This window comes from Pseudochaenichthys georgianus, chromosome 5, assembly GCF_902827115.2.
Source record: "Pseudochaenichthys georgianus chromosome 5, fPseGeo1.2, whole genome shotgun sequence".
Taxonomy (NCBI): Eukaryota; Metazoa; Chordata; class Actinopteri; order Perciformes; family Channichthyidae; genus Pseudochaenichthys; species Pseudochaenichthys georgianus.
The window spans coordinates 24,336,460-24,362,602 of NC_047507.1; the positions used below are offsets into that span (position 1 = coordinate 24,336,460).

At 42.0% G+C, this 26,143-nt stretch overlaps 1 protein-coding gene across 1 annotated transcript in view; it reads left to right on the forward strand.

The window, feature by feature from the left end:
- Nucleotides 1-39: 39 nt before the first annotated feature.
- Nucleotides 40-26,143, forward strand: part of arhgap9 (Rho GTPase activating protein 9) — a 49,308-nt gene continuing 23,204 nt past the window's right edge. The window contains exons 1-7 of the mRNA XM_034083141.2: nucleotides 40-257; nucleotides 7,192-7,250; nucleotides 12,921-13,270; nucleotides 14,351-14,549; nucleotides 14,680-15,095; nucleotides 22,412-22,663; nucleotides 23,609-23,698. Coding sequence (XP_033939032.1) covers nucleotides 13,049-13,270; nucleotides 14,351-14,549; nucleotides 14,680-15,095; nucleotides 22,412-22,663; nucleotides 23,609-23,698 — 1,179 coding nt within the window. The 5' untranslated portion in view covers nucleotides 40-257; nucleotides 7,192-7,250; nucleotides 12,921-13,048. The remainder of the gene's footprint in view (nucleotides 258-7,191; nucleotides 7,251-12,920; nucleotides 13,271-14,350; nucleotides 14,550-14,679; nucleotides 15,096-22,411; nucleotides 22,664-23,608; nucleotides 23,699-26,143) is intronic.

The following is a 26,143-nucleotide window of genomic DNA, read 5'->3' on the forward strand; positions in this document are numbered from 1 at the left end:
AAGCGAAAGCTATTTTTTATCCGCTTAAAGCGCCAGGAGGATGTATCATAATGGGCTGCAGCGGGCAATTTAGTGCCAATCTCATCCACGAGTGTTAATTTGTAATAGTGTACCGTGAAGTTATTCTCTGTGCTTACGTTAAGCTAAATACGGTAAAGTTAATCATTTGTATTCATCCCACGAGAAACGCGCAACTCCTGCTATCTCTTCAGTTCACTCCAAACAACTCAATTGAGCTGTCATCACGTCGTTGCAAGGTGAGTGATGTCTTCCTCAGATGCAAACACGAGATTTTATCCAGAGTTGTTTGGTCAGACAAGTTGTTTTCTGTTGTGACATATCACATCACATTTACTGCACGAAATGTTTACTTCAAGATAAATGTGATTTTTATCACATTCCACACCTGAATACAGGTTTAAAATAATCCCTTGTCCTCACTCAAACTAATGACTCATTCAGAATGAATACAAGTGTCACAACTCATCTCATAGCTTTAAGATATTTGTATTGAACTCTTAACATTCTGTACATATATGGAAGTTGTTGGCTTTTGAGAGTTTTGCTGTGATATATGTATTCAATATTGAAGGGTTTTATTGTCATATGCCCAGTAGTTACAGTGTAGTTATGGCAATGAACATCTCCTCCAACAATGCAACATATTATAAGACATAAGATACACAAAATAAATAAAAAAAAATGGTGCAAAATGAAACACAGTAGTATAGATTAGAATAAAATAGTATACTGTGTGTGTGCTTTAGTTATTTAGAGGATTAATAATTCTCACATATTTCATTACTACAATGGAACTGACGCATGACCTCATTTTGTTCATCTCCATTTCCCATGTCTTTAATTGTCACAATGATCAAAATTGCTGATCTCAACACTTTACACAGGACAGTCCTCTAGTCATGCAAAAAATATTTGCAGGCTAGTGCAAGTGAATTTTAGCCCTTACATCCTTCTCAGTGCATGGACGGGTTAACCACAGGGTGTGATGGAAACAGTTTGACGCATTGCATTTTTGCTGTTTTATAATCTTTCTTAAATCCATGCAAAGCAGGAGATTTGCTCCCCTTTTCGCCAGCCTGTGATGACACACGCTTGGAAGATTATTCTTCAGTCTCAACTTTTACTGATTAAAAGTGCCCAGTCCTATGTGCAGTATTAGCAGGAGGGTTACAAGTCCGCTGTAATTGCTAGTGTGCTTCACCGACTGCTGCTGTGGATGCAGTGTCAAAGACAGATTTGGACACTGAAGCTAGTCAGATTATTCTGCTGCTTCGGGGTATTTGAGAAAGTTTTGTGTATCTGGTGTGAGATGGGTGTGTTTACAGTGATAGCTACAACACATGTGTGTCATATGATCCTTCAAAATAAACACATCTGACAGATGTCTTTTTTCAGATCCAGTCATCTGTTGATGGATCTGTATTTGGGATAAACTTGCTGTCATTTTCAATTTCTGTCAATGCAATCCGGTTTTACTAGTTTCTCAAGTTTTCTACCCCCTGACCTAATTTCTTTGTCACAAAAGAGTTCTCATGACCCAAAGTTGTCATGTGGCAAGTTTCAAGAGCTAGGGGAGCCTCAAACAGATTATATAATGATACACTTTAAGATCTATTTACAACAGCTCTGAAATAAAATATCCATCCATTTTTTTGTTTGGGGTTGGTGATTTAGTTTTACAACTAACAAAGTTACATTGGTCATTCTCAAGTTTTTAGTGCTTAAACCTGGACTTCTATTTTCTCACCCCACTGTATTGTCTATATGAAAGCAGCTTACCATGTCATTTTGTACAGTATGGTAGCTCCACCTACAACCGCATCTGTGCTCTGTTTCTAATCCATTTTAATCCTGCATTTACTTAGTATCTGTGCAATGATTAGTGCTTTCATCAGCTTGTACTCTGCAAAGAACCACAGACATTGAGAAGATGATACATATTAGCCTATTGTCATACAAGGCTAAAATAGCACCCACGTTTTATCGCTGTCCACGCTCTTTCACATCATTTGAAATAAAATAAAGTTTGCATCTGAGCTGAAATGATAACTTGAATTTATGATAGAAAAATAGATGGCAAATATTTTGATAATTAATTAATAATTGCATTTGTTTGTAATAAGAAAACACCAACAAAAACAGTCGTTTTTAAATAGTTGTGACAACATGAATATAATTCATTGTACATTGGAAACCTTTGGGTTTCCGACTTTTTGTTCAATGTATAAAGACATTAGAAGAACCTACCCTTGGCTCTCCTAAATAAGTAACTTTGTAAATAATCAAGGAAACAGTCAACAAATTGATAATCAAAATGAAACCAATTTTTACAATGTAGTCCCTTATTGTTATTTGTGTAATGTTCCTTTACAAAACAAATTACCCCCAAATGCTGTGAAGGCATCAAAGCATTGTCTGCGTGTGTGTTTCTTCTCTATAGTATTTGCCTTAGGAGGTTTAGCCTCTCTTCCTTGTGCCCCAACAGTATCGTGCTCACTCGGGCTGCACAGGGCTGAAAGTGGGTCTTTGACTCGCCTGATAGCTTTTGACAGCTCACTCTCATCCCCGGTGGATCAATGGAGCTCAGCGCTCTTCATTAGAACCATCAATATACCGCACATTCCCACAGGCTCAGCATCAAGCCTTCAGGCCAGTCAGAGAGAGAAGCTTTATTGTGTTATTTTATTTTCTTCAATTGAAGAATATTGTGGGAAAATGGTGAAGCAGGAATACCTCGATATTTGATGATTTTTAACAGGCACATTTTGGTCAAACATCACCTTGAATGTAAATAAAACATGATTATGTTTATTTTGGATAATAAGTAATTGCTACTACTGAAATAATGAGTTAAGTGGATTGCCAAACATTTTGATAATAACTGAATCATAATCTACAGTTATTTTTCAAGCACATGGCAAACATTCACTGACTACAACTTCTTGCTGCTTTTCTGTGTTTTTATATGATTGTAAATGGAATAATTATAGGTTTTTGGAACAAACATATTTCATCATGTGCCACGCCTATGACAGGTTAATTGATTAAACAATACAACAATTGTAATCGTGGCCCTTCATTCCTCTTGGAAAGCATGTCATAGCTATATACCCTCAAATACTAATTAATATTACGTTACATATTTCTTGCTGTATTTTCTCATACCTAATAAAATCTGCTTATTAAAATAAGAAGCATTAACCCTAACCCTTATTTCAGAGAGCAAAATAAGCTTACATACTTGCAGCATGAATTTCACCTTTTATTTCTTTCTTTAAAATGCTTGAGCTTATTAAAAATGTGATGCTGGAATTAATTAGCAATCCTGCACTACTTTGCCTAAGTGGCCAACGCTGGCCTGTCTGGTGGTTGTTTATATTCAAATGGGGGAAATGAGAAGAACTTGAATATTATTCAAGTGAGCTCTCTGAAGAAGTTTGCTGTGTGTCGATGCAGGCTGCAGGGTTCATTGTAAACACAAATGTTGCATCGGCAAACGTTTGAAATGATGGCATCACACACATGTTGTTATGTGCAACAAGAAAGGAATAACACACATAGTGCAGACACTGGAGATGCTAGTTGGCCACAGAGGTTGTTGTCATGATGATAGTAGAGCGCATGAGCCAATGGCTGCGCTAATGTCATCATCTGCTTTTTGATTGGCTCTCAATTTACACAAGCTAATCACTGAAGGAATCCAGCCCACCTATTTAGTCACACACAAAGCCTTATACACACACTCATAGAGAAATGCATTGATACACACGTTCACACAGGCAGCTAGCTGTCACACTGGGAAAAGCAGTGTGTCTCTCTCTGGTCTGATCATCAATAATGCATGGCTTTGGGAGGATGAAAGGCTGTTTTGGCTTGAGGCATATGTCTCATAAGGAGAGAGAGACATCAGCAGTAGTAGTTATAACCGTACATCCACAGAAACCGTGAGTCCTCAGTAGAACTGCATATCAAGCTGGCAGTGAACTGATGGCTAAATGTTTAAATTAGTTCATTCATAAATATCAGGAAAGACATTTGTAGGTCTTTATTCTAGATTGTTTTTGTCTGAATTCTAAGTATAGAATGTGTTTTTCGTTACACATATTGTAAAGTCTCCTGAGACAAAGAAGATATTTAGGGTTGACTTTTGATGAATGCTTAGAGGTATACCGTATTTAAAGTTCTCAAAGTCTAAGGATTTCACTTTGTGATCATAAAATCTGTTACAGGTAGAGTTTCTTCTTAAAGGTTTGGTGTAGTTTAGCATTGATTGTAGGAACATTTCAAGGCACTTATTTCAAGATATACCGCTGTGTTACAACTCCTTTCCCCCATAATGATGTGGATAAATGGTGCAATACTTTACCTCACACATAAAAGCCAGTTGAGCAGAAAAAACATTTGGATGCTTTTTTGCATGAGAAACAATAAGATCATGCACAGGCAGTATGGCTCACGTCACTGTAAAGGACCTGCCTCTGTTTGGCTGACACAGATATTAAATCAGCAATCCTGTCACAAACAGAACAGCTAAACAGGGTGTACCAAAATATGTCTTTGGTACCATGTGGCGCAATTTCTCTTCTCTCTAATTTCCTGCGAACCTTTTGGTTATAGACATTCATATGTAAATACAGTACAGTTTTTGCTCCTAAAACTGTGTGTGTGTGTGTGTGTGTGTGTTTGCTATGTGTATACGGATGTGGGATAGCACACATGGGCCCTTTGAAGTTCCTCATTCACTCTACTCCTTTTCCCCATGTCTCATCTCTCTTTGAAGACCATGTAGCCATGATTATTAAAGCTGCCCTCTTTCCACTTCAAACGTATGGAATGAATATGGATATGATATGACACCATACTTTCCACCGACACGCTTCACTCCCCTCCTGCCCTGCTGTATAGTGAAGTGTGAACGACCCTGCCATCTCAAACAATCTCTCTGGGAGCTAAACTTGTCATTCAGTGAATTGTCTTTGAGTTGAGGCATGAGCTATTTGGAAAAGTTGTGACATTGCTGTTCAAGAATGATGACATGAAGCTGCAGGGGGATATCACAACTTCTTTCTCGTTGAAATAGTAATGCTTGTGGTTATGCCCTTCTGGTATTATCTGGTATGACCTAAGCCAGCAATATTTGTTAGCGTGTTGTAGCATATTATTCTCGTGTCATCGACCATCCATATATTTTATAACATATTTTAATTTGCATCAATCGTCTCGATCTCAAACGGTCCTCCAGGCACTGTTTTTTTTAAGAGTGTCATGATAACATTATCATTAGGATGCATGCATGCATGGCTTAGCCCGTACACTACATATTGATAACACTACTGCTTTTTCCGAAGCATACCATATGTCAGTGGTTCTCAAATGGGGGTACGCGGACCCCTAGGGGTACGTTTGAGTACTGCAGGGGGTACGTGAGATTTATTTTATGATAATGAAAAAAAAAAAAATTCCCAATTTTAGGAAAAGTAACAAAGTTTGAGCAGTGTGGGTTTTATATTAACAGAGTTACACATATGTCAAAACGCGAAGGGTAATAACTGCAGTGGCCTTCCTGTCACTGAGAATAACAAAGGTCCACAGTGAAGCACAAGCCCATGTTTCTCACTAAATTGTAAGTACTTAAAAAGATCAGTTCAATGCAACTAATGTCGTCTTAGTGTTATTGCATGATGTTAAAATTGGTTTGCCATGAATTTAGTGATGGATTGTAAACATTTGAAATGTAGCATTTAAGTGTTTCTCAGTTACAATGTTGTTGACCACCATCAGACACTGATGGTGCAGCGCTGTACCGTACCTCTTTATATAGGCATTTCTTCCCTAACAAATTGTTTTTGCGCTGATCAGGGGGTACTTGGCTAAAAATAGATTTCATAGGAGGTACATTATTGAAAAAAGTTTGAGAACCACTGCCATATGTGATACCTCCCCTCAGCGTGCCCTCGAACATGCCATCAACCAAAGTTGTGTGCTTAATCTGATGAATAATGCTATTTTGACAAAATAGTGGAAACTAAAAATCTTCATCAGAGAAACACCAACAATTGACCTGTTCATTCAGTAGGAGCCATTTTGATTGGTAAAACATTTGAAATGGAACAACACTACTGTAGGTTATCATGATTTATTTTCTGTGAAAGAACAACATCTTTTTTAAAAGCAGAGTATTTTCCTATACATAAAACATGTCTGGAGGAGAGCTTTATACTTTGAAGCAATGCTGATGGGTTATCAATTTTTTAGTAAGCTTCTAAAAAGTTTGTTTTAAAACCATTGTGGGACGAGCTGAAAGCCATGTCTGTGTGATAGTTGGGAAGTGAGTGAAAGATATGATGTATGCTTTGAATTTTTTTTTGTCCAAAACATATGAAACCAGCAGGAGGGCCTTTAATCCCTAAAGTATTTAATCTAGTGGCCTTTCAGGATTGTTGATTTGATTGCAAATGTACAATGTTGGTGGTAAAGCATCACATCCTTTGTACTGGTATGTCTGTCTTGCATGTAAATCATTTTGAAATACACTTAACTCCCCTTGAAAGCAGAAAAAAAATTCCTGAAAGGCTTAATGAACATAATGTTCCTTACTCCGCTGCTTACACCCGTGTGGTTACCGTGCCGACTGTGTGCTGGCTCTCTGATATCCAGTGGCACTGTTGACCAGCCAGCTCTGTGTACAATCGATAGGTCGATCAATAAACTGGGCTGTTTGTGTTTGGTCAGCACACAAAACCTCACGCTCTGTTTCTCCCTCTTGTTCTTCTTTCTCAAGTTCAAAAATAGTTTATTTGCATGAATGGGTAGCCAGCTGACGCTCTTTCTGTCACTTCCTCTGTGTGTGTGTGTGTGTGTGTGTGTGTGTGTGTGTGTGTGTGTGTGTGTGTGTGTGTGTGTGTGTGTGTGTGTGTGTGTGTGTGTGTGTGTGTGTGTGTGTGTGTGTGTGTGTGTGTGTGTGTGTGTGTGTGTGTGTGTGTGTGTGTGTGTGTGTGTGTGTGTGTGTGTGTGTGTGTGTGTGTGTGTGTGTGTGTTTTTCTCTGCCCCACCTTTTTCACAAGCCCCTGGGTTTGTTCTCTAATCTGCAGGCCAGGCAGCAAAGGTGTTCTTCATATTATGCTGGAGGGCAGTTGATTAAATACATGTTCATTTTTTTTCTTTTTTAAGGTTTGGCGATGGGGTTGCGTGCATGGATTTGAGTGCATCTTGTTGACTAGAAAACCATGGTGAGTCTCTCTCGCTGCCTTACTCACTCTCTCTCTGTCTCTCTCGCATGAATGCACACATTTTCTCCATTTCTTCAGCTCCGTCTGACTTGCATGCTCACAGAGTCTGAGTTGGAGTTCAAGCAAAGGCAGACAGACAATTACATGAAGCACTTTCCAAGTTTGTTCACCTTTTTCATTTCTTTCCATTCCTCTTCCTGATTTCTCTTTCCTTACTATGTTTGTTCTCTTCCATCTCTGTCCATTTGTGTTGTTGACACCACAACATAAGCCCCTCAGCTAGGGATGTCCCGATCACCTTTTTTTGCCCCCGATCCGATTCCGATCATTTGATTTTGACAATCTGCCGATACCGATTTTTTCCGATCTTTATGCAATGAATTAAGAAGAAAAAAAAGGTAACAGATAGCGGCTGGTCATCCAACGCGATGAATTCAGCTATCTTGGCTGTTATTTGTTTGGCCTTTTCACTGTTCCGGGGCAGTTTCTCTTTCCTTTTAAAAGTCTCTGAAAGTGTCGGTTGTTTCAGTGCCGTTACCTGAGTGGCCGCTGTGTACTCGTCGTGTTGTTGTTGGTGTTTGTTTCTCAGGTAGCGTATTAGATTGGTCGTGTTGAACGTAGCTCTGTTCTTTCCACCACGAGGAACCTCTGCCTTGCAAACATTGCATCTGGCTGTTACACTGCCTTCGCTTTACATTTTATAATACTTCTCTCTCTCTGAGAATAGCTTACTGCTACTATTAGACACTGCGCCCACTCTGTTGCCAGATTTGAGAGAAATAAGCAACCAGGTCTATGAAAACAAGCCCAAAAGAAGCAACACATACATGATGTTGTGTAATTTTAAACCAAAACTAAGGCCTCAGGATGACTTTAAGACGTGAACATGGTCATTTTTGTTTTGTAACATTAAATAATAAAAATATTTTATAAAAAAAAAAAAATCCCGATCCCCGATTTTTTTCTTCCGATCTTTTGAAAATCACGTGATCGGATCGGGACATCTCTACCCTCAGCCCATGGCATAAACGATGGTTGCCTCTCATCAGCATGACGGGGTGCCTGTGTCTGTCTCTAACACCATATGGGCCTCTCTCTATGTTTGGGTGTGTGACGCCAGTGCCCGCTTCACTGCCATCTGACCTGCAAATGAAAACACAGGTTGGCCTCATTTCCCCTTGCAGATCATTATTTGTTATTGTCACATCTTTCATTTGCATCCCATCTTCAATGTTTGTGAGCTCTGGTTTTGCTATTTATAGCAAAAATAATGCCTGCATTGTCTTTTGTCAAATTGCCATTCCGCTTTTGAATCAGACACAATAACTCAAATTAAAACCATTATAGATGAAGTGAGGAAGGACTACATAATTTCTGACTTTTACTACCTCCCAGCAGTTTCCCTTTGTGTGCATTGTCTAAACTCTGAGCAGGAACTTTAACACTGCTGTAAAAGCCTCATTTTCACAAGACACGATAAAGCCTTCTGTGCCTGTGTAGGACATTTGAACGTGTGCTAAAGTGAATTGAGGGATGTCCAGCAACTCTGTCTAACTTCAGCCCTAACTCAACAAATTATAGGGGAAATAAAGTTGGTTAAAGCCCCATGGTAGCAGGGTATCAGTAATTGATTCTGTGTTCAGAGAAGAGTAAAGAGACAGGAAAAAGAAAACCGGTGTGCAGCCGTTTCAAAGCTCTTCCTGTCTGCGGGGGGAGAAGAACTCATGATAAACATCATGGACAGGTTGTGTGAATCAACTCTGCTTTGTACTGTTTGACCTTTCTTCAAACCCAGGGTCTGATGTAATTCTTCCCTGAGAATTGTTAAGCCAGAAACAACCACTTCTCTCTGCTTCTCGGCTCAGCTTGGTAGTAATTGCTGCTACTCTCAGAGCTGCACAGCCCTTATATGGGACAACTTAGTGCACTTACTGTATTTGCACAAACCAGGCTCTATTGGCTGTCAACATTTACAGGCTGTGACTAAAATGCCTGAGATGTATCACGTCAGAAATACCAGTGGCAAGATGGAGAGGATATGACCCAAACTGTGGTTGAACTTTGATGCGTCTTTGTCATTTCCTGTTTACTTGCTCGCCTTGTACCTCTGACTTTTTCCTCTGTCCCTTCTGAGTTCGGCTGCAGTTCTTAGAGGAGTGTTCTCAAGCATCTGAAGCACCAACATAACAATCATTTTCAGCTCATCAATATACAAATGTTTTAGCACTGTTTTTTAAGTCTCACTTGTACACCTATCTACACTCTGAACGTTGTCTTGCATCATAAGCATTCTCTATTTCACATAAACCGAATAAAACCTCCCATAAATAAATATAAAAATAACACAGTACAATATGCGATATACATCTGCAATGTATTGAGTTGTATTCCTTTACATTTATGGTCTGACATACACAGATATACACCTCAGAGGACTACAATTAGTCCTCTGACCGACATGTCACAATACACTACAGGCAACTATAAATGTAGACAGTAAGTAGTGGGGCCAGGAATGAATATTGCATGTGGCTCACTCAGTAAAAAAACAACTCACAGATGTGATATTGGTGCCTTAAAACAAGACTATGTCACCTTTGAAAAAAGTAATTAGCATATTCTGCTTCTTACACACACATGCAAAAGGAACAAAACACACTCCTGGTCAGTTAAACTATTTGACCGTTGTGTCAATGTGGCCCTAGTCACCTTTGTTCAGTCAAACTTGACATTGTCTCACTTGAATTAACTTCCAAGTAAATGGTGTTATATACTCACGTTCAACACACTGTCTGACTTCTAAAGGAATGCACTAAATACACTTCTATGCTTCTTTTTCATTTTTTACGTGGCATGGTTCCCATGTTTTTTTTATCTTATTGGATATTTATCTGGCAAAAACACACATTAGCAGCACTTTCTTTTAAAATGTGCCAAGTGTTTGATGTCACACTTATTTATGTTGCAGCTACCTCACAACCTAAGCCGATTTAGTGTCATGTGAGTCGAGTGACCTCAGCAGATGTCAGTCTAGTTAGTATACCATATTTATGTGTTCCTAATGTGGTAGGAAATTCATTCTGATTCATTACACTTTCATCAAGTGCCTTGGAAAATGTTCCCCATGTGTTGCTCCCGGAGGCAGCCAGGCCAGCAGTGCTCCAGCCAGACCCGGCGCCGTGGGAGGGCCAGAGAAGGCCCTCCCATTTGACATTTCTGCCCTCCCCCAATAAACACGTTTTATTTTATTTCTTTTTTTTATAAATAAACTTTGAACTTTAATGCTACGATGTATGTGATGTCAGATAGTAACTAAAAAAAAAAATCAAATAAATTAATTAATGTTACTAGCTTGACCTCGGCAAACCCCGGGGCTGAGTTAGCAAGCCCAATCCTTCAATCCATTCCATTGTTCAGGCAAACGGCGTCTCCAGCTTTATTAGCATGAAGCAGTAGAATGTTTGCATGTCTATTAAATATGCGCACTGCGTAATGTGGTGTCGCTCTGTATTATTATGTGTTCTGCGCCGGTCAGCGGTTTCCCAAGTTTAAGGCCCAAGCAAAGCTGTTGCTGTTATGTTTTTATTTCAAATGTGTGCCTTGCTCATGAGTTACCAGTGTTTGTGCCGCCACGCACACAATGTTTCAAAAGTGTTTTCTATGTTGCCCTTTATTTGTGTATGTATTTGCGATAAGTGTGCGTCTTTACGCAATGCTGTTGGCCACGCTGTTTGATTGGATCTATGTGCCGTGGCACATGACGTTTTTGTGTGCCCTCCCATGAAAATCATACGCCCTCTCTGTAGATGTGTTCTGGTGCCATGTCTGGCTCCAGCCTATATGCTGTTACTCGGGGATTTCACTCGAATTCTCTGTAGCTGTGGGGGTCACAGATTCATTCCTGTGCTTTAATAACAGTGGGATTATCAAGATTCAACCAGCTTCTCTCCCTCTTGCCTCACATGACTCACAACTCCAACCAGCTTCATCCATACGTATATGTCTCAGTTTCTCTATTTCTTTATTTTCTCCTGAATATCTTGTACTTTGGATATTCTCTAGTGTATCCCAGGCAGTCTGAATTTTCTTCTTTTCTTTTGTCTTGTAGTCAATGTCCAGTTTCTAATACCTCTCTGCCCCCCTGTCTCTTTTAATTTTCTGGGGTCTATTTTGTTAGCTGTCTCTTCCCTTCTCACCCAGACTGTGATGGGTTGGGCCTGACTGTGACTGTTGCTAGATGCCTAGGGATGTGCACGTTTCTATGTGCATTTTGCATGTGTGTGGGGTGGGTGGGTGCATGCACTGTGTATTGCAATGTATCTGGCAGAGAGTTAGATGTCGTCTTATGTAAGTGGGTCTTGGCTTGGTAGAGCAGTTTAGCTCGGGGATGCAGGCTCAGGTGGAGAGACGCTGCTTACATCCTCCGAACGCATGAGTTATTCACTCACACGTGTCTCCTAGCTCTACCAGGATGAAAGGACAATGGCAAAGTGGCACTGTGCACATATCTGCAGTGACATTTCATCCCCATGTCTGTCAAGTACAGTACATTCAAATTGATAGTGGAAAAAAACCGATATATTATTAAAAAAATATTATCATTAGCAGTCATCTACACCTATAAATAAATACATTAGATCTTCAAAAAGATTAATAGTTATTTAACATTATTGTGAATTTAAAAGCTTTAAAAAAAAAAGTTTGAATAGGCTAAATATAAATAAATATTGAATCAAGTGATGGGGAAAAAGTGGTTAATCTATAATGCAAATAATTATTGCAGCTGTCACTACTGTCCCATTAGAAGAGTATTTACATTTAGAAGAAATGTGTATTCTGAAAGGATTTATTTAGAACCTGGCTCTTGCGTTTTTTATTTAGAACCTGGCTGGAACAAACTAAATGAATACCTGGTAGAAAGAAGTTCAATCATTTTATTTAACTAGAACGTTAGAGCTTTACATCTTTTCACAAACTGGGTTCATTCTTTTGTTTGTTATTTGCAAATAAGCTGCAAACAAAGATTTTTTTCACCATAGATTGAACTAAACAAAGCAAAACTTGAAACATTTAAAAAAATTAAATAATTGACTCACGTTGACTGGAACTATTCATGGCACTCTCATCTGTCTGTTCAATATGAAGCAAAAGCCAACTGCCAGTTAGCTTAGCTAACATGCTACTAGCAGGTTTCCCTTTTTTGTATCGAATTATAGATAATCAATTAAAAACAAGTTAATTATTAAGAACGGCAGTATACGTTGAATATGCTTTTAATTGTTGGTTGTTAATGCCAGAACATAGTGACAAATGCCCATTACAGTTTCCAGAAGCCCAATGGGATGTCTTCAAATGTCTTGTTTTGTCCGACCAACCGTCATTCAAAAATCAAGTTTACAACGTAATAAAACATAAAAAGCATTTTTGATGAGCAGTAGGCAGTGACTGTTTGTCTCTGGATGGTTTTTGTTGTCATACATGTTGTTGATTTTACCCAGATTAAGCCAGACTTCCAATTTTAGCTCTAAAACGATGTCCTCTTGCTTTTAACCTCCACACAGCTGGGTGACATGTTCTCATTGTCTCTCTAATCTCTCTCTCTCTCTCTCTCTCTCTCTCTCTCTCTCTCTCTCTCTCTCTCTCTCTCCATCCATTCTAACTATATTTCAGAGCATGGCTCTGGCCTGGCTCCAGTCTAACTTGCCTTGTGCTAAGCAGACCAGTATCACCAGTATTGCCAGTATCAAGCATCAGCACGCTTCCAGTCAAGCTTGCTGAACCTGACCGTGCAGAGAGCCATGCTGTCGGGGTCTTGGCGGCGTTCTATGGGGCACCAGCAGCCCGCTGCAGCGCCTGTGGTGGCCCCCAGGAGCATGACAGTGTGTGGGGTCACCAGCGGCACAGTGGTCCTTGAGGCTCAGTATGACTACAACTACCGTGCCGCTGATGGGCGGCAGGTCTGCATCAGGGAGGGGGAACGCTTCGTTCTCCTGAAAAAGACCAACACTGACTGGTGGCAGGTGAGAAAACCGTTAATGCGTTGTTTTGTCTTTTGTTGGTCGAACCTGATATTTTTTCATAAAACATGAACATAGTGTCAACAACGTTTTAAAGGTTTTCAAAGTAGGTTCCAGTGTTTGAGTTTGGATAAAGACTGACACCTGATTGTGGCTCTCAGCCCCAAGCCCATTTGTTGTTACTGACAAAAATAAACAATTATAATTATAATAGTCACAAACTATAACTTTAACAAAAATATAATTATTGTAATGAATAAACATGATATCTCAACACTGATTTTTTTCAACAGTTTTAGACAGCATTTTAGAGGGATAACCTATAATTAACTATGCATACAAAGATTAGTTAACTGTTGATTTCAACCCTTTCTAGCAGATTGGTTGGCAATAAGAAAAATATTCATTATTCAAAGACCTTAAAGGTGGGGTAGGTAAGTTTCAGAAACCGGCTCGAGATACACTTTTTGTTATATTCCATGGAATGCTCTTAACATCCCGATAGCAATGAATATCTTAAGTGCTTTGACAACAAATCCATAAAAAAATGTCATCTGTAGAAGCCGTAATACTGTACAAAGTACAACCAATCCGTTTAGCTGGGCCGGCTAAAATAACTGGATGGCCTACCTGCCTGTCAGCCTTCCATCGCGGCACAAACTTATTTCGTGCCCTCATTGGTCATGTGCACGTTCGTGTGTGTTGGAGGAGGGGCTCTGTAAGGAAGTGGCAGATTTTCTGCGGTTGTGTATTTTCAAATTCTAGCAATCTCGAGCCGGTTTCTCAAACTTACATACCCCACCTTTAAGTCACTTATGAGAAATGATTGAATTATACCAACATCATTGCATACTTAACATGTTATGTGCATCATGTCATGTCAAACACACATTAGCTATTAAAACCATGAAGTCTTGTTTGAAAAAATTTGTGTATTCCAAAAGAGAAGTTGTGGGTTTTCTGATGCAGTGGTTGGACGTCACAGGAACTGCAGCATCACACATTTCCACACAGCGTTCATGCATCAGCTGTGTTTAGAGATAATAAGAAGAGCATTTTGAAATAGTTATTTTTCTTCGACAGGTGCGGAGGATTGGAGCGGCCAGTAAAACAAAGCCTCTGTATGTTCCCGCCACTTATGTAACCGAGGTGCCCATTGCACCGCTGCCATTGCCACGGCGCCGGGTTGTCTCTGACTCGCTAAACTCAAAACTCAGGATACTGCCACGGGTTTCACTCTCTCCTAGCCCAAAGGAGACAACCTATAATGAACAGCAACAAGGTAAAGATAACTTCTATTATGTCTTTTTAAAGGTCACCTATTATGCAAAATACACTTTTTCACGATCTGTTTGGTATTTGGAGCCAAACACTTCAGAGACATGTTTTGTATTTCTACCTTCCTTCTAAAGCAAACAAACCCATTTTCCGCTCCATGGAAAACCTGAACTCCTTCCAGGGTCAGGACAAGAACTCCTTCCAGGGTCAGGACAAGAACTCCAGCGCGGGTGGAGGCCGCTTCCCCGCGCTGCCCCTTTGGTCTGGTTTCACCTTTACCTCCAACTCTCCAGCCTCCCTGTCAGGACACCTCATGGTCCCTGTGTCCCCTGCAGTTTCCACCACACAACAGACAACATCGCCAAACCCCAGGGAGGTCCCCATGATCACTCGCAGCCAGAGCTCCAACAACCTGCCTGAGAACGTGACGGAGAACCCGTATGATGAGGTGGGCGGTGGCTTCAGCAGTCGTGGCAACCACAAGATGCCAAAGAAGTCTTGTAGCCAGTGGGACATGGTGGGATCCTCTGGCAAGAACAACCATCTGCAGGTAGGAAAAGGCAAACCTACACCAGATGTAACCTAACATCTGGTTTACATAGCAGAGCTACACTTGTAAATCTGGGTGTTATTCTCATATTCAGTCAGTCTGTCTGACAACCTCACTCAAACCTAGTTTCCACTACTGTAAAGATATCGTAGTTTTAGAGGTTTAAGGCAGTTGACATTTTCATCTGACAGCCAGCAGTTACTCATTGGAAGATTTAAGAAGCCCAAACCAAACACATTGCTTTCTGTGATCCTAATTGGTATGAAGAAGACTGAAGTGCATTTTAGAATATAGGTCAAACAAATCCTTCACATGTAGATGGTGTCTGAGGAAGTGTGAATTTACATTGATTTTGACTTCCTCTCATTCACAACATCTCTAATCTGATGGATTTACTGGCCATAACACCCAAACTAGTAAACAAGCTGGTAGTTTTCAGCCGTGTGAATATGCAGAGTTTAATTTAAGAAAGTCAACGGTAAATTATAAGGATTTATGATGCCTTAAAGGTCACCTATTATGCAAAATCCAATTTTTCATGTCTTTTATACATAAACATGTGTCCCCTCTGTGTAAAGACATTCTGAAAGTTTTAGGAAAAAATATTCCCTCTCTTTTTGTCCTGATCCATTTATATAAAAACCTGTCTGAAAATGAGCTGATCAGATGTTGGCCACTTTATGATGTCATAAGGATTTTTTGGCTTGTGTAACCATTAGCCAATAACCAACCAAGGTAACCCCCCCCCCTCCCAGCTTATCGTGGGGAGTGGCTCCTTATTTTCATCTAAAGTAAACAGAGGGGTTTATGGGATGCTACAATGATCTGTTTGGTATTTCGAGCCAAACACTTCAGAGACATGTTTTCTATATATCTGAGACCTATAATATATTGATGAAAAAGAGTATAATAGGGACCTTTAAGATCATAGTTATTGAGATATTTTTTCAAACTTCATTTAATTGGAGAAGCTTGTTCAGGTCGCAACAAATAACTCTACTGAGCCCAATGAAATCAAATATGCTGTGTTATCCCCCCAGACGACTGTGGCAGCTGAGGTTGTATTTGATTTACGTCTGTTCTTGACCTCAATAATCCTCCTAGAGCAGCAATCAAGTTAGCATTGTGGTGACGTCGGAGCTTCCCTGTTTTACATCAGAGAGGATTACACAAGGCGGCGTTGTTGTTGATAGAAATACTGAAGGTTATCTGTCTCTCTCAGAAGAGCCAAGTGTAGCATCCACTGAACCATGCATGCACCCAGTTTGGGTAGCCGTGATCTCAGTGGAGAGGAAAGTGCTCTTTAAAAAAAAAAAAATTGTTATTCTCTTCCTCGCTGTCTGTTTCTGTATCTTCCTCCCCCTCCCCTCCTCTATTTGATCTGTCACCTCCGAAGACCCTCTTCAATCCTTTAATACCAGTAAGAAGTATAATTGTAGCCACATTCAGGTCATAACTCCCTGTTTTACGTTCACAAAACTCTCTCACCGTTCATTTTTGTGAGCCATTTGTTTTTTCAGTGCTGCCCCACTGAGGAGGAATTTCAATAAGTCATAGACATAGACAATTATTTTTCCCCAGAGGGCAAAACCCCATTTGTATTTAAGGAGATACCATTTTTTTTTTTAAAGGTGCTTTTTAGGCACTGTCAGTACAGTACAGCCAAAACTATGAGGACACCAGAACATCATGCCCATCTCATCTCAGCACACATGAAACAGCACTGACCAGATCTCAATTTGCTATTCTATAAATAAAGCTTATCTGCAACTAACTTAAAAGAAGCGCTTGATCATAGCTGTAATTAGGGTGTGAATACCAAAACTGAAGAAGTAGAGGTGGAAGAGGAAGTGCCAGAATGTCAGTTTTGAAGATAGGAAATCACACACACACACACACACACACACACACACACACACACACACACACACACACACACACACACACACACACACACACACACACACACACACACACACACACACACACACACACACACACACACACACACACACACACACACACACACACACACACACACACACACACACACACACACACACACACACACACACACACACACACACACACACACACACACACACACACACACACACACACACACACACACACACACACACACACACACACACACACACACACACACACACACACACACACACACACACACACATATAAAGAGATCCATTTGTGTCTCTAGCAGGTCTGACATTTTCCAGTGAAAGACAATCATCTTTTACTCTGGAAATCGCCTTTCTACAATTATACTTCTTACCGGTACTTTTTTCCTTGTACGATGTGAGGGTCTAAGGACAGAGGGTGTCGTATTGTCATACTGATATTCTGTACAAACTGTGAAGTCCACTGAGACAAATGTAACATTTGTGATATTGGGCTATATAAATAAACATTGATTGATTGATTGAAATCCAACTTTTTTAAGTTATACTTTAAAAAAATGGCTGAATGTTGAAGTGCTTTGTATTTCCTATTTTGTAATCAGCCATGGCCCCACCTAACCTTGTTGCGAAACACTTGTTTTGCTATCACCACTTAGGTGAACATAAGTCTGTGGGCAGGAAGCTTCAGGTGAGCTAAAGACCCAGTGCTGCCCCCTGGAGTAAACTACAGTACACACACACAATCACACCATGTTCCCTCAGTCCCTATCTGAAACATCCATGTGTTATGTAACAAGTATCAACCAGCCAGCCTGTCAATCAGTTAGTGAATTATGTCAGCAATTATTCCTGGAAAGATGTTCTTCCATGCATATCTGTTAAATTAATTCTGTAGCTGTTAATACTCTGCATCTGGGTGAGCACATGCGTTTCTATAAACTCTGGATTAATCCAACGTCTGACGGGTTATTCCATAGTACGAGGTGATGGGATTTATTTGTTCCTCTTGTTTATTCTATATCATCACTGAGGTGATTTTAACGTCATGGCACTGCTCTCTGCTAGATGTCATACTTTACAGTATGTGCCCCTGTTCTGAACACACAGATCCATCCATCCATCCATCCATCTTCTCCCGCTTATCCGTGGTCGGGTCGCGGGGGTAGCAGTTCCAGCAGAGAGGCCCAAACTTTCTTTTCCCTGGCCACATCAACCAGCTCTGACTGGGGGATCCCAAGGCGCTCCCAGGCCAGCGAAGAGATATAATCCCTCCACCTGGTCCTAGGTCTACCCCTTGGTCTCTTCCCAGCTGGACGTGCCTGGAACACCTCCCTAGGGAGGCGCCCAGGTGGCATCCTAACTAGGTGCCCGAACCACCTCAACTGGCTCCTTTCGACGCGAAGGAGGAGCGGTTCAACTCTGAGTCCCTCCCGGATGACTAAACTTCTCACCTTATCCCTAAGGGAGACACCAGCCACCCGGCGGAGGAAACCCATCTCGGCCGCTTGTATCCGCGATCTCGTTCTTTCGGTCATGACCCATCCTTCATGACCATAGGTGAGGGTAGGAACGAAAATGGCCCGGTAGACAGAGAGCTTTGCCTTCTGGCTCAGCTCCCTTTTCGTCACAACGGTGCGGTAAAGCGACTGCAGTACTGCTCCCGCTGCTCCGATTCTCCGGCCCATCTCACGCTCCATTGTTCCCTCACTCGAGAACAATACCCCGAGATACTTGAACTCCTTCACTTGGGGTAAGGACTCATTCCCTACTTGGAGTGGACAGTCCATCGGTTTCCTGCTGAGAACCATGGCCTCAGATTTGGAGGTGCTGATCCTCATCCCAGCCGCTTCACACTCGGTTGCGAACCGATCCAGTGAGTGCTGAAGGTCGCAGACCGATGAAGCCATCAGAACCACATCATCTGCAAAAAGCAGTGGTGCAATCCTTAGTCCACCGAACTGCAGACCCCCTCCCCCACGACTACGCCTCTAAATCCGATCCATGTATATTACAAACAGGATTGGTGACAAAGCGCAGCCCTGGCGGAGGCCAACCCTCACCGGAAATGGGTCCGACTTACTGCCGAGGACCCGGACACAGCTCTCGCTTTGGGAGTACAGAGATTGGATGGCCCTGAGTAGAGACCCCCTCCCCCCATACTCCCGCAGCACCTCCCACAGTAACTCCCTGGGAACTCGGTCATACGCCTTCTCCAAGTCTACAAAAGCGTACTCCCAGGTCCCCTCCAGGATCCTTGCGAGAGTAAAAAGCTGATCCGTCGTTCCACGACCAGGACGGAATCCGCAGTGTTCCTCCTCAATCTGAGGTTCGACAATCGGTCTGACCCTCCTTTCGAGTACCTTATGGCGCGTTTCCACTGCAGCGGGTAGCTCGCTTTAAGCGTGCCGAGCCGTGCGGGGCCCGTTTTTGGTTGCGTTTCCACTTGGCCTAGTTTTGGCCCGGGGCTACTTTTTCACCTTTTTTCTGGCCCGACTAAATCGTGGTTCTAGGGCCAGGAACAACCAGTCGGGCTGAGTATGCTAAACTAGAGAGAGAATCGCTGGCAAGGGGGCTACAACTACAATAAGATGAACATATTTGACCGTGATTTAATTGTAATACACGTTTCAAAAATGATGCCGAAGTAACAACATACTGATACCAGTTAGTAAAAACCATGAATTAATGCTTTGACAAGTCTGCAGACAGACGGCAGGCGAAACACCCTTTTTAAAATGCGTGTTTTCTAAATGTAGCTTGGCTAAGCTAACGTTATATAGGCTCTGACCGTCCACACTCACAACAACGGCCTATACAGACATAAATAAACCAGCGACTGTATTCACCATGACACAGGCAGTCTGTGGTTTGTACTTGTTTAACTTTTGTCTAGTTTCTGAACAGATATGAAGAGCTGTGAGCTCTGAGTGCTAAGAGCTAACGGCTGTGTTGTTTTTCTGGGGCTCTCATTGAAGATGACGTCACGGCTCCGCCTGCACTGCGTTACTATAGTAACTGCCCCAGTTCCTAAACTGTAATGGAAGCGCAGCATTAAAGTGAGCCGGGCCTAATAAGGCCTTACCAAACCGAGCGAGGCCTGCAGTGAAAACGCGCCATTAGAGTAAACTTTCCCGGGGAGGCTGAGTAGTGTGATGCCTCTGTAATTGGCACACACCCTCTGATCTCCCTTTTTGAAAAGGGGAACCACCACCCTGGTCTGCCACTCCTTCGGTACTGTTTCCGACTTCCACGCAACGTTGATGAGACGTGTCAACCATGACAGTCCCTCAACACCCAGAGCCTTCAGCATTTCTGGGCGGATCTCATCCACCCCCGGGGCTTTGCCACTGTGGAGTTGTTTGACGACCTCAGTGACCTCCCCCCAGGAGATTGGTGTTGATCCCCCGTCATACTCCAGCTCTGCCTCTAACATAGAGGGTGGAGTTGTCGGGTTCAGGAGTTCCTCAAAGTGTTCCTTCCAACGCCCTAACACTCCATCAGTTGAGGTCAACAACGTCCCATCCTTACTGTACACAGCTTGGATGGTCCCCTGCTTCCCCCTCCTGAGGTGTCGGACAGTTTACCAGAAGAACTTTGGTGCCGCCCGAAAGTCCTTTTCCATGTCTTCTCCAAACTTCTCCCACACCCGCTGCTTTGCCTCGGCCACGGCTGATGCTGCTGCCCTTCGGGCCTGTCGGTACCTTGCAACTGCCTCGGGAGTCCCCCGGGATAACAAATCCCTGAAGGCCTCCTTCTTCAGTCGGACGGCTTCCCTGACCACCGGTGTCCACCAGGAGGTTCGAGGGTTACCGCCCCTTGAGGCACCTAGGACCTTGAGACCACAGTTCCCCGCCGCGGCTTTGGCAATAGAGGCTTTGAACACCGACCACTCTGGTTCAATGTCCCCAACCTCCACAGGAATGCCCGAAAAGCTCCGCCGGAGGTGTGAGTTGAAGGCCTCCTGAACTTGGGCCTCCTCCAGACGTTCCCAGTTCACCCGAACTACACGTTTGGGCTTACCAGGTCTATCCAGAGGCTTCCCCCGCCACTCGACCCAACTCACCACCAGATGGTGATCAGTTGACAACTCCGCCCCTCTCTTTACCCGAGTGTCCAAAACATACGGCCTCAGGTCCGATGATACGATAACGAAATCGATCATGGACTTTCTGCCTAGGGTGCTCTGGTACCACGTACACTTATGAGCATCCTTATGTTCGAACATGGTGTTTGTTAAGGCCAATCCATGACTACCACAGAAGTCCAGTAACAAGCCACCACTCCGGTTCAGATCAGGGGGGCCGTTCCTCCCAATCACGCCCCTCCAAGTGTCTCCATCATTGCCCACATGTGCGTTGAAGTCTCCCAGCAAGATTAAAGAGTCCCCTTCAGGAGCCCCATACAGGACTCTTTCCAGGGTCTCCAAGAAGGCCGTATACTCTGAACTGCTGTTGGGTGCATAAGCACACACAACAGTCAGAGTTTTCCCCCCATAACCCACAGGCGTAGGGAGGCGACCCTCTCGTCCACTGGGGTAAACTCCAACAACGAAGCACCTAACCGGGGACTTGTGAGTATCCCCACACCCGCCCGGCGCCTCACACCTTGAGCAACTCCGGAGAAGAATAGAGTCCAACCCCTATCCAGAAGTAAGGTTCCAGAGCCGACGCTGTGCGTAGAGGTGAGCCCAACCAGATCCAACTGGTACCGCTCCACCTCCCGCACAAGCTCCGGCTCCTTCCCCCCCAGAGAGGTGACGTTCCACGTCCCCAAAGCCAGCTTCTGTCGCCCAGGTTTGGTCCGTCGAGACCCTCTGCTTTCACTGCCACCCTTCTGGCAGCGCACCCGACCCCATCGCTGTTTCCCGTAGGTGGTGGGCCCGCGGGATGGAGAAGCGGAGGTGTTGCCCACGTTGCCTTTTCGGGCTGTGCCCGGCCGGGCTCCGTGGCAAGCGAGTCCTCCTTCTGGGCCTGGCTCCAGAAGGGGACCCCGGGCTTCCTCCGGGCTGGGTATCCTCACTTCCTGGTTTTTCTTTCAATTAATTAAGTCAAGCCACATTTATTTGACTGTGTATATATAGTATCTGCAGCATACAACACTGACTGTGCTTTCTATGCATATAGCATATTGTCCCATAAAGCTTATTTTGTGCAGAAATAAACACAGTCACAGATTACAATTAATACTTGGCAATGAAGTTTATTTTGTGCACACCAACAAATGTACAATTTACCCTTGTTCAGGTTGAGAGCCTGGCTGTTTTAAAAAAGTATTAACTTATTCTGACAAAATGAAGCTTTTGCTTGTGTCATGTTTTAATACAACACATATATCATACAACAAACGTTCCTTTCTTTATTCCTCTTTTTCCTCTTTACTGTTTCTGCCCATAAGGTCCCAACAGAGTCATACATCTCCCAGCTGTCCTGGAAGGACTCTCCTCTTTACTCTGACAATCTGCCAGAGAAACGTCTGTCGGTAGCGGAGCCCCCTACCCCTGCCCCAGGTGAGCAGCCCCTTCAGATCCTAGACCTGTGGGAGCAGTACTCAGACCAGCCCACAGGGAGATACTACTACATCAACACCATCACCAGGGAAAGGTCCTGGAAGCCCCCCCGCCGGGCCCGTGGAGGCACCACCGGCAAGGTAAAGTGCCCAACACGGCAGGTGTTCATTCACAGTTTATTACTCCTCCTTAATCCATGTTTTTTTTTGTCTTTTGCTAAAATCGCTTTAAATTTGAAAAGGTGTGCATTTTGAGAGCTTGATGAAAGCGTCTTTACTCAAAGGAGAGGATAGAAAAAGGTCAGGCTTTAGAATAAAAGAGTCTGCTCATTGATATGCTCACATGACTGTATCAGCACTAAAAGAGACCTTTCAGCCAAAGAACTTCATACAACCTAAAGGAAAACCCTGGCTCGCATATTTTCTCTCTACTTCAACGTGAGGTGATGCATATAGCGTTACACACACAGTGATCACATGATTGTTTTCCACAGCTGGAAGTCTGAAGCACACTGGGGAGACTCATATATGAGTTTGATTGGCAGACACTGTTTATATTGTCTCTTTGAAATGAGTCACATTGAACTCCTCACTAAATTATTTGGTGATATGCTCATTTGGCTTCTTGCTGAGAGTTAGAAAGAAAGATTGATGCCACTCGCTGTCCGTTTAATGTACGACTTCAGCCTGGAAAATTAGCTTAGCAAAACTGGCTCTGTTTAAATCTAACGCTCACTTATTAACACATCTTCTTTGTTTAAATCCATAAAATAACTGTAAAAGTTTAAAAAGGACAATTCACTGTCTTACAGGGTTTTTTCAGCAGTTGTTAGACAACCAACAGGGACCCCGGTTTTGTTAGCAGAAAGAGCTAGGCTTGTTTCCCCTTTGTTTTTCAATCTTTGTGCTAAGCTTAGTTCTCTGGCTGCCGCCTGTATCTGCACATTTTACAGAAGATTCTGAGAGTGATTTGGATATTTCTGTCTTAGTTTCCGCAAAAAGGTGCATTAGTGTTAAAAAATATAGTGTAATTAGACATATTCTTTTTTTTACTAATTGTTGTTTTTTATTTCCTTTCTGTGGCAGGGCTGTTCAGAACAACCTCAGACGTTACCCAGAGAAACCAGCCATCTGGCCCTTCCACTTCTTGGAGCTGGTAATGGAACAGTGCACAGGGTAAGACTGCTGTAATTCCTAACAAGTGATCAAGTTCAGCCTCCCTCATGACAATTAGGCAATTTGTATGAACGTGGAATTACATCACCTGAACTGATAATTGGAACATCTTCCATGCTGCTTAAAGCATTATAAGTTTTGGGATGATGAAATAAGAATAAGGTTTGCTGTTTGTGTGGTGACAAAATGAAAAGGAGCAGTTAAACTTGCAGAGTGACAACACATGACTTAAAGGGGAAAACCCTTGCTCTGTTACTCTGGCTGATACCTCCGCACTCACCTGTAACCAAACATAGGAAGCAACAAGTGCACACCCAACCAAAGTATTTTCTTGACTTAGGAATGTTGTCTGGTTACCTTGTTCTATCTATCGTGCTTTACCTCTGTGCTGTCGAGCACTTTGAATCGCCTGTGTTGTTTTGAAAGGCTCAGATTATTCTTTTCATAATTAATTAATGCAATTGCTAATTCAAGTGTTCAAATATATGGAAATCTGCCCACATATTTAGCATTGTACTTCAGCTTTTATTCAATGATCCTTGCCACAAGGAAGTCTGTACTGTGAGTTGGTGAGAAATGTGTGCCAAGTCGGGGATTAGTCCAAGTTGGTTGGTTTAGTTTTATGTTTTTTACCCATTCTTTTTGGTTCTTCAGAAGTGTCAGGAGGCTTTTATAATCCTGATGTATAGCTCAGTTTTATATAATGGTTTCTGTGAAGCTGTGGCCACTGTAGAATATAACAGACAGAACAAACTAAAGTGAGACAAAGACCCAGTACCAGGATATTTGTATACATTTTAATTGATGTACCCATAGTGCAAAACACCTGATTTGTGTTTGAGATTAAAGGAGGGAGAAATACAGAACAGGGACAAATAAAAAAAAATGACATCTTTCTAGTCACTCCATCGATGAATGACCCCATATGATCTGCCCCTGACGCACATACTTGCTCTGAAATAGTGTTTTTGTTGGGCTAATCCCTGATGGGAGCCACAAAGTATTGCCCTTTGATCTGATTCAGAAGCCATTAGGCCACAGAGGAAACAGGATTCTTTTTTAAATCCGAAACGTTACAAACATTGCTAAATTTAAACCACTCAATGAAACTCCTCATCAGCTTTAAACCCCTCCCTGACCCCGCAATGCCGTCACAGTCAGATTCCCACTGTTTCATTTATTTCACCCTTCTTTTTTGTCGCAAACTTGGTTTTACAATGGTGTCTCTAATCTCCGAGGAGGAATACATCTGTTGTTTCGAGCGTAAGTGTTTTGGGAAATAATGCAACAGCCATGGGTTACTTTAATTAACCTGGATCAATGACGACATCTTCATAGTAAGACGACGTAAGCTGCGTGATCCAGATTGTCAGAGATAAGCATTTTGCATCTCAAGGTTGCGTTGCCTCAATGTTGCGTCAGTGTTTCAAATGTAATGTTGCTCATCAAAAAAATACCCACATGATCAAAGCAGAGATTCCCCTATCAAGTCCGTTTGAGATGCTTTCTATTGACCTATATGTGTCAGTTTTAATCTGTGGTACATGTATTAAACAGGAACTCCACCGATGATATATAATGCATACTGCATAGCACACAACGGTGATCAATCTGAGTGACGCATAGTTGAGATTTGATTTAAAAATAGGAAAGTTTTTTTTATTTGTAGAATTATGTCTAATTTCATTATATAAAAGAAAATATTGTCACAATAACTTTTCATACAATGCATAATAATTCTGAATAAGTAGATATTTTATTTGAGTAGAATTGGTTGAGTTTGCTTTTTGCACTTCTGCTATCTGGAATGGCAGAAGCTCGAGGTTTCTAACTAATACATTTTAGTAGTCCATTTGAACTTTCCTGCTCAAAGTTTTCACACCCTCAGCAGGCGTTATTAACGTGTGAACACCAAGTCATGTTGGTTGGAGGTGTGTCTTGTGGAGCCGTTGCTAGTAGTTTTTTGGTTATTATAACAATGAATACTTAAAATGATGTTGCAAATGTATTATCTTTTCAATTTACACACGGCATCTATTGCACGTCTGTCCGTCCTGGGAGAGGGATTCCTCCTCTGTTGCTCTCCCTGAGGTTTCTCCCATTTTTCCCTTTAAACTGTGGGTTTTCTCCGGAAGTTTTTCCTTGTACGATGTGAGGGTCTAAGGACAGAGGGTGTCGTATTGTCATACTGATATTCTGTACACACTGTGAAGACCACTGAGACAAATGTAACATTTGTGATATTGGGCTATATAAATAAACATTGATTGATGATTGATTGATTGATCCTCACACCAATTTGTTTGGATTTGAATTTCCCAAATCAGAATTTGTATTAGTCTTAAATGATCATAATATTCTTTAATCTTTCCACAGATTCCAGTAATTATCATCCAAATGCATAGAAAGTGTTATTATTTAATGTGAGTGCTTTTATGTTTGGTA